General features: G+C 37.1%; 2 protein-coding genes across 3 annotated transcripts; both read right to left on the minus strand.

Moving 5' to 3' along the window:
• Positions 1–111: 111 nt before the first annotated feature.
• lamp2 (lysosomal-associated membrane protein 2) lies at positions 112–6,950 on the minus strand. 2 transcript variants are annotated; one of them, XM_020923407.2, is made up of 6 exons: positions 6,791–6,950; positions 5,343–5,776; positions 5,145–5,267; positions 3,764–3,818; positions 3,512–3,682; positions 112–1,357 (listed from the first exon to the last, which is right to left on the minus strand). In XM_020923407.2, exons 1-6 carry the CDS (start codon positions 6,834–6,836, stop codon positions 1,215–1,217), a joined length of 972 nt encoding a protein of 323 aa, XP_020779066.2. In that variant the 5' UTR covers positions 6,837–6,950; the 3' UTR covers positions 112–1,214. The 2 variants fall into 2 exon arrangements, with proteins under 2 accessions (XP_020779066.2, XP_020779069.2); XM_020923410.2 differs by lacking the exon at positions 112–1,357 and adding an exon at positions 1,566–3,325.
• Positions 6,951–7,248: 298 nt separating this feature from the next.
• Positions 7,249–11,719, minus strand: LOC110158854 (cullin-4B; the record flags this gene model as incomplete). Its single annotated transcript, XM_055159010.1, has 14 exons — positions 7,249–8,219; positions 8,391–8,543; positions 8,616–8,788; positions 8,870–8,975; positions 9,060–9,173; positions 9,247–9,357; positions 9,500–9,585; positions 9,661–9,771; positions 9,851–9,955; positions 10,064–10,256; positions 10,341–10,459; positions 10,947–11,014; positions 11,139–11,221; positions 11,624–11,719. Coding segments are annotated over 14 exons (1,614 nt in total), but the record flags the coding sequence as incomplete, so codon positions are not given.
• Between the last annotated feature and the right edge of the window lie 37 nt (positions 11,720–11,756).

The raw sequence follows: 11,756 nt of genomic DNA on the forward strand, positions 1-11,756 counted from the left end.
AAGCTTACCTGTCTGAGGTCAGCAAAAGTTACACCATGCTCCCTTGTGACTTATTAAAACCATAGGTCAAAGTTTAACTACAACAGTTAATTTATAAAACCAAGACAGCCATACAAAAGAATGAAATTTTATTGAAACTGTCTCTCATTTGGGTTAAACAAGCATATCTTTACACATTGTCCAGGTGGAGACAATCTTCAAGCAAGCAATGCAAGAGGCACAAGCAGAAGATGGTCAGTCATAGGCTATTACATTAGTTAGCTTAATCTGTTAGGTGCAATCACTCTCATGGTGAAATAAATAACTCCAACTGACATTGATATTGATCAAAGTACTTAAAGAAAATGTGCAATTTTGCGGAAAAATCTCCCTTATGGAACACAGCCGGTCCCATTGCAAGTAAAGTGACTGGTTAAGTATGTCCCTTTTATTCCAACTACAATTTGAGCATTAGATGTTTTCATTACATGATCAACAGTTTAAGATATGAAAATGATTTATTCACTCGCTCACTCATACATTTATCTCATTCAAAGGTTTGTCATTCATTTCATACAAGATTCATATACACATACTATAATACACCCCCCCCCCATATAGGGAAACCGGTGATCTTAAAAATTGTGTTCTTGTAAACATGCAGTCTAAATCAAATCAGTCATTATCTTTGAACGTGATCAGTAATTTACTTTTAAGATATGGAATTTAGGGGGAAACATTTTAAAAGAGGGGTGACAGGATAGTTAAACTGACTTTTGGTGATAGCAACTCATCAAATGGAAAGGGGAAGAAGCAGGGGAGTTTTTTTAATTTGGGAGGGGGAGGACACAGGAGAGATTATACGGACTGGTAACCGGTGCGGCTCTTCCTCCGGCCAATCAGATAAGAGATAAGCACAAGGATGATTAGGAAGCTGAGGGCCACGCCCACTGCAATGGGGACCAAAAAGCTCAAATCAGAGTCCAGGAAGCATTCCTCAGCTGACAGACAAAAGACAAAGAGAGTAGATTAGTAAAAAGCGCAAGAGATTGGGATAGGGGTTACCAACACAAAAACAAGCAGTGTGGCATTCAGGGGTAAGAAGCATCCGGAAATTTAGTCAAAGCAGCAATTACAAATTCAAACATCCTCAAAGAAATGTAAGACTTCAACATGGCACAGCGCAGTACACAAACACTACAGTGGTCAGAATTATTTGAAGGCAGCAAGTCAAATTAAAAAGACTCATAACCGCTGGCCATGTTTCTCTTTCTTCCGATGAAATAGGCCACCAGAACGATAAGAATGAGAGCAAGCAGGGCAACTCCAACAGCTATGGGAACTATGAAGCTCTCCCCAGCAGGCATGCAGTCCTCAGCTAGGGTAAAGAAAGCACAAGAGTGAGTGTCTCAGGAGGTTAATAAATAAGGAAAATACTGAAAAAGTAGTAGCCTAAAGTAGATGGAAGCCTGTTGTTAAAGTAGAAGGAAAATGACCAGACCATAACTGGACCTGTAGAGGGAGAAAGAAACAGGAACATCTACGGGACACTGAACAAGACAATTTAAATGATGCATTTCAATGAGTTCACCATTTTCAATCCAGTTTATTGTATTAAGATTGGAGATTAAATCAGCTGTGCTGATATTCATCAAGAAGGTCTTGCTGCACAGTTCCCTTTACATTTATTATTGTTATTATGTTTTGTTTTTTTCCAAATTAACAAAAACAAACAAACAAACAAAAAGCAAAAAGCAAAAAAAAAAAAAAAAAAAAAAAAAAAAAAAAAAAGACAGTTTCAACACATTTCAATATCAGAAATATGTACGATCTAATAGAGACAACAAATTAAATGTATGATGGCTTGGTTTACTGGTTACAAGTCTTAGTGCTGCAAAACCACCAAGTGAAATTAAGGCAAAGTCAGCATACAGCAAAATCTTCTTTTCAGAGAGTAACTATACACACAACAGGCTCCACTCAATATGTTACGCAACATTAAAAAGGCATACAATTCCATTTGTTCACAAATACATGTGTGCCCAGCTCCAAACTCCGAGCTCTAGGGCTGACAGTACACAGCAGCTGTCGTGGTGCATTGTCTTACTATCTTAAGAAAAAACTGTTCTTTGGAGGCTGCACTTCACCCTGATTTTTCTGAACTCTTCAACAAATTGCTCGCCAAATTACCAGATATTATATTTCAGGAAATATTAAGATATTTTTGTTCTCATTTCTCAACCATAGTATATTTTTCTCATCGAACATTCCAATATTTAGGCTTAGTCTTTGAAAGCCCGTTGAAGTGAAGCTACAGAATTTAGAGCATAAAGTGGACCTCCCTCACAAAAACACAATGGCATATATTTACTACAATAAACAGACTTAGTGCAACAGAATTACTTCTCAAATAAGATGAAAAGTGATAATCCACACAATAAGCAATCCCTTTTTCAATACCTAGAATGCCAAAAGTACTAAGATAGCAAATAAAACAGCTGACCTGAATGCATCAGCTTGTGCAAGAGTGAGAAACCTTTTTTAACCGACATTTGACTTATAATTTTGATGGGGCACAACAGTGTCAGGTAAATTCAATTTCTTGGTGTCCTCTATTTAATTCCACCTTATGCACTTTTTAACACAAGGGTAATTACTAAATTTCCCATGTATACAACAAAGCTGTACTAATGCCATGTTTACACCTGCTCAGCAGGAGAAAACATTAGACCATTTCCCTCTTACCATATGAAATAGGCCATCACTAGTTAACATTTTCTAATAACACAGAAGTGAAATGGGCTTTTGAGAATGTTGCTTGTTGAGAGGTTTTAAGCTTTTAACATAAAACAAGGGGGAATGATTAATTGTGAGAAAGTGTATGATCTTGGAAGTGTTGAAGTATACTGGGCATACCAATTTGATAGTTTAAACACGCCTTATTATTCACGGAAAAAAAAAAAAGACAGAAATGAGGACTAACACTGGGTAGACAAGATTGGTCCTTGTGAAGCAAATATAGGGCTAATTTATAATAATCCAAGACCATTCATATTCAAACAATGTGCTGTTCTTGTTTTTGATTTGACACATTTTCCAACAAAAGCTTTTTTTTTTTGTTTGGTTTCATTGATAATGCATTATTAACTTTTGAAAGCATAAGGACCATGCTTGGAAACCCTGAAACTGACCTATTACAATTGGAATTAAAGAGTCTGATATCCGACATAAGTTTTTCTTCGGCCAATCACATATGCAATCACTACAATGAGAATCAAGCCAGCCAGGGCTGCGCCAACAACGATTGGGATTAAGATGCTGGTGTCATCCAAAGAACACTCCTGGGCTGCAGATAAAAGGAGAATGAGTCACAAGGTGCAACATATGGTCTGGGGAGGTCAGAGGTCTTAAATCGCTACTTGACACTTAGCATTTATACCAAACTGTATAAATAGACAAATACAACATAATACAGCCTATCAAGTTAGGACTGCATAATGGTGACTTAAAAAAAAAACTCAAGACCACCTACCCGTACTAAAAGAATCCTTTCTGACTCCAAATGGCTGCACTTGGAGTTCAAAGGTGAAGATTGTCAGCTGTTTGGTGATAGTATAATTCTGCTCCTTGTTGCACATGTAGGAGTTGCCAAGAGTTGCTTGCCAGAGGGTCAAGTTGCTGTTGGCTTCTGTGAATGGCACACCTTCAAAACAAAACCCAAAACAGTCACGTCACAAACATGAAATCAGTGAAATCATTAAAAAAAATGACAAGTCAAAATTACCAGAGCTCGTCTTTCCAGTGGCATTTAGCGCATGGAGGCTGAACTTCTTTGTGTCCTAATACAGGAAAAAAAAATTTACATGCATTTGCAGCAGCTTGATTTTTCCTGATCTTTCCTTTTCATAAGCTTACACAGCTCAGCGATGCCTTTCAGGATGTCACTAGTAGGGCTGGGTCTCTTTTAATTTTTTAGGTGTAATATTACATTTTGGTACCATTACCTGACTAATGCATATGAAGGTACTGATTAAGTACCAGTCATTACCTAGAACAGACCTGGGAATTGTACAGCTCCTGGGTCACATACGGCCCTTTGGCTGACTCTGACCGGCCTGTTTAAGCTAATTTGGAATTACAAAATAAACATATTTTATCATTTTACCTCATGCATGGACAAAAGATGCATTGCTTTTATTTTAGAGTTTTTGGTTTTTTTTTTTATTCATTTATAAAATGACGCAATGCGTAAATCAAGATATGTGCGTACAATTAATATTATGCAGAAATGAATTAAGTAGAGCTGGGTATCATTAAGGAGTTGCCGATACGATACATAGGTCGCGATACGATACATATCTCGATACAGTGCACTTTCGGTTCGATATGATATATTTCAAATCGATTCGATACGGTTCAATAAAAAATAAAGGCTAAATCATGGCTGTGATACTAAAAGGCTTTGTTAAATCACTTCTTGTGCAAAGTTCATATGAAACACAAACATTTTAATCCTCAAAACAGTAAAAATGTCAAATGTGTTGCATAAATGAGCTTCCTTTCACTCCACAAGCAACAAAACTGTAGCACTGTAACAAAATAATTTAGTAAAACACACCTAAAAATACTCTTGGTGAAATATGGATACAGTAGCCCATGATATCGATACTGTATCATCACATTAAACGATACGATATATCAATATTCCGATATTTTTGCACACCCCTAGAGTTAAGTATTGTGGCCCGGCCCTTATTTTATGATTCCCATATGAAAAAAAATAATTGCCCACCCCGGACCTAGAAAAACAAATGAGAATAATAATGTTTATAAATTCAATATAAGACAGTGGTGGTTTTCTCAATTAATTGGGGCCAAACTGCCAAGTAACTTTATATAGTTTGCTCTTCCAGCATCCTCCAGAAATAAAACCTGTAGTCAAAAAGAAATGTATTTTGGTACGTTTTGGTACCGTACTGATTAAGAGGACACATTGGGTGAGTTGATTACGTGGTAAGAAGTAGGAAGCCCGAAAACTCACGGAAAGACGTAGTAGACATTGTTTAACTACTGAATCTAGTTCATGATTACCATGAATTACTTTTTAGTAACAATATAAATATTAAAGCAATGCAACAAAAATGAAATTCAAAGTATAGACTTACATTTTTGAAGGTAAACTTGAGGGTCAGTGTGTCAGCTTGTATCAACAGTTCACTGCTGTTCACCCCACAAGACCCATTGACAATAGTTTGATTCGTGAGCTCAAAATTCATCTCCTCATATTTCTAAAGAAATACAAGACAGATACTTGCATATTAAGTAAAAATGCAGTGAAATGTGTTCAAACTATTTTAACTTACAACTCCTTGATAACCAAAACGAAGACCAAACTTGACCATCAGACAGGTGACATTGTCATTTTTGACTCGATAAAGATTGGAGGTGGGAGTAGGGAGAGTTGGTGCAGGGGTGGTGGTAGTAGGCGCAGTAGAAGTGGTATTTGGGGCAGAAGAAGTCGTGTTTGGAGAACTAGTCGTGGTTTTTGGCGCCTCAGTGGTGGTTGTGGTAGTTGTTGACGCCGTAGTTGTTGACGCCGTGGTTGTTGACGCCGTGGTTGTTGTGGTGGTTGTTGACGCCGTGGTTGTTGACGCCGTGGTTGTTGACGCCGTGGTTGTTGACGCCGTGGTTGTTGACGCCGTGGTCGTGGTAATCGTTGTTGGAGCTACGGTAGTGGTGAGCAAAGTGCTAATGGCGTCATCCATGTCAGGATCATACTTGAGGGAAGAGGGATCAGCTGCACAAAAAGACAAAATAATTGATACATACTCCTGAAATACATAGATTTTAAAATTTCAAATTTAGTGTGGTTAAATCTGAATACTGTACAGAGGGGAAGAATCACGTGCTTCAGGTCCTAGACAAAACTCAAAGATCTACCACACAACCAAACTAAACTTCATAAAAATTCTGGTATATCCCTATGCATAATCAATGGCCAAACACCTCAAAAACAGCATGTAATAAACTTAAGCGCATTAACCGAATTACCACATAATAGCTGCATATGAATGGTTCAAGAGAGGTGGCTCTGATATTTGGCCTCCGTCCGTGTGTCACGTGAGTGACTTACTGTAAACTAAACTGCGAAGTGAGGTAAGCTAGCGGCTAGCTACTTTAGCCCTGTCTGTTCGTCTTATGTTATACGTTGTGTAACCCATTATAGATGAATATGATGTAAAAAAAAATAAAAAAAATACATTTATTAACTGTAGGTATATATAGCCAATATATAGATATATTACACATAAAACACAAGCGTTTAACTACACAAACGCCTTTTGAAGTATTTGAGGTTAACTAGCATTTATAAGGCTAGCACCACTGGTTACACAAACTGAAACGGAATCAAGTCAGCGTTAACGCTACATCTAATTGAATATTGCAACCTAAGACAATACTTTTATCATTTAACACCAGTACGAGCTTGTTTAGACCACTACTGTTGTCGCAACTGATATAATCCCGTGTTACGCAGGTAAGCATTAGCCGGAAGGCTATCAGCAGTTTCACGATTTTCGAGAACCTTATTTAAGTACAACACAATACAATCAAAATATTGCTTAACCAACATAAGTACACGGTTTTACTGGAAGATATAAGCTACAGACAAGGAAGCGTGATTCTCATAATATCTGAACGGACAGAGCCGCGGCCTCTTCCCCAAAAGTTCGCATTGGGTCGCACCTATTCAACATGATTCATCCCGCGTCCAAACAACAACAGTGCAAAACAAAACATGTACACGTACCGAGGCCGATAAGAAGGAATAAGACAAATGCAGCATATGGGGACATGGCTGGGCGTCGATTTCAAGTGATCTACTGTGGAAAGAGCTGACAACTGCTTCAGGACAGCGGCGTCGGACCAGGAAATAAGCAGCAGTCATATGACAGGGGGCAATGTGTCAAACCAAAGAGGTGTGAACAACAACACCCATGGGATTAAAGTTAAAATACATGAAAAGGTTTCGTCTGATATCATAATTTACACATGACCTGCAGACTAAATCATCAAAGAAGGCAAAGTGATAGTTCAGCTTCTTGTCTACGGTCACCTGCGCAGAAAAGCATGAAACAAACCTTCCTTCTACTGAACTATTGTTTACAATTGTGTGTTTATAATGTCTATCATTTATATCCATTTCTGATTTTGTATATACTTTTCATATTATTTGGCAGTAAACAGTAAACACAATAAGCAAAACAATTAAATCAGATCTTTTAATCTGAAGCAATAAACCTACCAGACTGAAACATTGGAATAGAGTAATCCATCGTTTAAGACCAGTTATACTTTTCTGCCCACATTAAACGAAATCAGCACTCCGCACTGAGTGACTTTCAGTGTTTCCGTTGTTTGACACAAGTGGTACGGGGGGGGGGCACCGTTCTTGTGCTTACAAAAACTAAAAAAACAAACAAAAAATAAACATACGTTTAGCACTGCATAAAGCTGTATAGAATACTAAATGTAAATTCGTGAACTCAATTAGGCAGTGCAATCCAATCTACAAGTGCATCTTTTGGCACATAGCTCGGGCATTCATCATAATTATAGGCCATGTTTTAAGTTACTTAGTTCACATCTTTGAGTCAATGCAAACCAACAAACTTAAACAAATATGCATTCAATTGCTGTACATTTCACACCACTCGAGGAAACAGGCACAAGTTTAATTTTGAAGTGAGGGACAATAAGAGCATTGTTAGATGTATCAGTATTTTGTTGATGCAGAGTGACCCAAACAAAAAGTGACCCAAGAGCATACAATTAATAAGATCTAAAGATACAAAATAAATATTTTCCCCTCCAAAAGAGCAAATGAAACATCTGTGTGTCTTTGTCTGTTCAAAGTATTCTCTCAGAGGCACTGAGAATTGTGGACACTTTTCACTTTTCAGTGGGCATGCAGTCTGCAGGACCACTAAACTCCTGGCAAAAGCTGTATCCATTCAGTTGGTCGGTCACATTGTTGAGGTGATAACCTTTATTTTCCAGCTGAGGAAAAAGATTTGGAGACCGATGTTTGAGAACAGCTTTAGGTGGTAAGGGTTGAATCTATCGCTTTTCAGTGTTTTATCCTAAGCCACGTAGTTGTATTGGTTGGAGTTTTCCTTGTCACGTTCCATATAGTCCCTGTCAATAAGAGACTCTATCCTCTTCTTCAAATCAGCAGGCTGAAATAAGAAAATATGACTGTCATAGCAACCCTGATTGGTGGCACATAAAAAGCTGCAAATGTACGATACATGCACATAATGTTACAGTTAAAATGTTACAGTAGTAACAGTAGTGCAAAGCAACCATTTCCTAGTTTAGACCTAATAATAAAAATATTATAAAATCACCTTGACTGGGAACTTGAGCTGGTTGTAGACTTCAGACATTAAGAGATTATGGCTCAGAGTCTTACGCATTTTCATGATTCTCACAATGGCTGCATCGATCTGATACTGTCGATCCTGGAACACTCTCTCTGTTGTACTTGCCTGCTCCTCCACCTGGAAGACACATCATTCAGACCAGCTGCACATTTCTGTCTTCAGTAGACATTAAATTAATGAATTGCATACAGTTTCTTTCATCTGGATCTGGTTTATTTTTATCCTGAACAGTTTGTGTCTGAAGTCATCGTTGCAGGAAAACTTGTCTCCATCCTCCACATCTTTGCTCTTTGGGATTTTAGTAAGGACACGGGCTTTTCCACATGCTAGTGACTGTAAAGTCCGACGCAACTCACTGTCCTCTGGATTTACACAAATATACAATTGGCTTAAATGTGAAAATCTTATCTCTGAAAAAAACAACAACTTTAATTTACACACACCTATTCCAGTTGCCAATTTTATTTCTTCCAAAGTGAATTCCTCTCCTTCATTAAACATCAAAAGTACTAATGTTTGGAAAAGTGACACTTGCAGCTCCTTCTTTCCCTTAAGATGAAAAAACAACAACAACAAAAAAAAAACTCACTTTAGAAAATGTAACAGCGTGAAAATGTAGTGTGCACTGAATACCTCCTTGAATTCAGCTTTCAGAACACAATGTCCAAGAGTGGATTGCCACTGTAGCTTCCTGCCACTGTGTTTGCCCAGGTAAAAGGTTTTAAAGATTTCCTGCAATTTCACCATCTGGATGAAGGAAACAGTAAATAAGATAAATCTAGAGCAAAAGGTAAAAAACAAAAGCACTTAAAAGCTCAACAGACCTCAGGGGGAGGTGTACTTCCATTGGCACATATGTTGGCCAATAACCCATAGTGAGGATGTTCACTGTAAGTTCAATGTTGCCAGGAATATTTTGGCACTGCATGTACTAAGGAAAAAAGACATCAGCCCCATAATCTTTATATTTGCTTTGCTGTAGTCTACTGATTGTAAATGAGTTACATGGAGTAAGATGTCACATAATACTTTATAGACCTGGTGTGTCAAATTTTTTTTTTTATAGTTGATACCTGTTTGAATTGCACCATGATGTCTTTAGAGAGCTCCATATCTTTAAACATTCCTTCCAGCTTGCTTGTAAATGCTGCTCCACATTCTTAAAATAAAAGTAAATGAATAACTATTAGAATATTTTTTGTTTACAATCAGCATGTTGCAGCAGTATACTGACCATGTTTCAGCTTTGACAACATTGATTTCTCAGCATCCACAGAGGCACTTTTTCCAACTAATAACCTTTTTGCTAAATCCTTCTTATAAAAGGCTTCAAAAACATCTTTTCCTAATATACATTTTACAGTCAAAAATCAATAATGTTGTAATGCATTACAAGAATAAGTAACAAAAAATAGTTGACATACCATAAATGAATCTAAAGATTATCATAATCTTATCCAGCATCTTCTCAAGCTCCTCATCAGTTGCCTCTTTGTTTCCAGCTCTGAGTTTTGAATCTACATGTTTTGCTGCAGAATATGTTAAATAATGAAAACATTAATAGTAATTAATTTAAGTGTTAACATAAAATTCTTAATATAAGATAAGAATCTTATATAATACTTCTTGCTACAAACCTATAAGTTCAGCTGGCTTGTTTGGTCGTTTGTTGATAAATGTTTCAAAGGCTTCTTTCATGGCATTGACAAACTTCTCATTCTTCATGAAGCAGACATCAATGATGTGGTCCACTTTGTCCTTAAAGTCCAGTAGCTCTTGCACCATTGTCTTGTCTTTTTCAGGATTGATTACAATTGTGCTACCAAAAGCCTTTGCAGACAGGAGAGAATATCAAAAAAGGGGAATATGTAAACACAAGCCTTTGACTAAAAGAAATGTATTAGGTTAAAGTACCTTTATATATTCTATCCAGTGCTGGAGGAGGACCTGTACACCGCCTCGCACTCGACTGAAGAGTTGGTAGAGAAGAGACAGATCCTGGATTCTGTTCTCATCAAGTAGGTGAGTCAGCCCTAAGGATTTCATCAACAGTGGAGGGAAAGCACCACATGAACAGTGGTATTAGGTATTAGCTCTGATCCAGAAAAAATGACTGGATTGGGTACTGGCTCAAGGATATTGCTTCAGCCGATATCCTGTTTGAACTTATAAATTGATGTTGACTATTTACTGGCCCAGAATATCCCATAATAATGTTTGAACTTTAATTGCTCTGCAGTTAGTTGAAGCATAAACAACAGTTACATTACACAATTGGATCAGTTATCTAATGTTATTTGTGTTTTATGGAAAGAAATGTATTAGGTTAAAGAAAATACTTGCAAGCCAAAAGTATCAATATCAATATCAGAAGTGGAAAAGCTAGATGCATCTCTAAAATATCTCTGCTGATGCTATTTAAAGAATGATATATGGGAAAAAGTAGTAGAAATATGTGACATGTTAACATACTAAAGCAACATGTTTTTTTTTTTTTTTTTTTTGTCCAGAGCAGAGTACCTTTTTGCAGTGTAGCCGTGAGGTGTTCACCAAGTAGCTGCTTTTCCACAGTGGCAATAAGCGGTTTTCTGAAATAGAAATAAAAAAAATAATAATAATCTAATCTAATAATAAAAAACTCAATTACAACCCCATACACTAAAATATAAATATAATATAAATATATAATATAAAATATAATATTTCACATACTGTGTGCTCTGATCCAAGTATGTAATCACTCTGTCTGCTTCCTCCTCTAAGCGTTTGTTCACATGGTGGAGGTATTCTGGCACCTATAAGATATGAACGTTAAGCATCTCTTACAATGAATAATAAGGACATTTTCACAAATGCACAGCTTTGTCCCTAAATAAGTCACTACATAGGGTTATCTAAGATACTAAATGAGAAATTGGATAATTGGTGCATATTCAGCAGTGTTCCCCAAGAATGAGGTCACATTATTCCATCAATGCCAATCCCAGTATGAGACCCGGTTGTTGTGCTCAGTTAATTTTTTTAGAAAAAAATAAATAAAAAGAATGGCTATTATAACAGCCATTGACTGTAAACATGGCCATTAAGTATTCAGGTAGTCAGCAGTTATTTGGGCACCTGAACATGCAGAAATTGTCCAATAATCTCATCCTAGTGCATCTAGTTAAAATAACCTACAATCTACGTATACAACCCACCTCTCGCTCTTGCATTAACCTCTGGCCTTCTGCAGCATACAGGCGATTTGTCTCCTCCAAAAATCGCTGCTCAAATGAGTCTTGATAAATCTGTATTCAAAAGCTACATGATCAGCCCGGCTGTCTATGCATC

Source organism: Boleophthalmus pectinirostris, unplaced genomic scaffold (assembly GCF_026225935.1).
Source record: "Boleophthalmus pectinirostris isolate CB_2022bp ecotype Guang Dong unplaced genomic scaffold, ASM2622593v1 HiC_scaffold_23, whole genome shotgun sequence".
Classification (NCBI taxonomy): Eukaryota; Metazoa; Chordata; class Actinopteri; order Gobiiformes; family Gobiidae; genus Boleophthalmus; species Boleophthalmus pectinirostris.

Bases quoted from the DNA above. Each gene is read 5' to 3' on its own strand.
- lamp2 (XM_020923407.2), bottom strand. From the start codon at position 6,836: ATGTCCCCATATGCTGCATTTGTCTTATTCCTTCTTATCGGCCTCG. The intron at 5,777-6,790 runs GTACGTGTACAT...CTTTTTGTGCAG, and splicing joins ATTCCTTCTTATCGGCCTCG to CTGATCCCTCTTCCCTCAAG. The intron at 1,358-3,511 runs GTAGGTGGTCTT...TCTTTACCCTAG, and splicing joins AAAGGATTCTTTTAGTACGG to CTGAGGACTGCATGCCTGCT.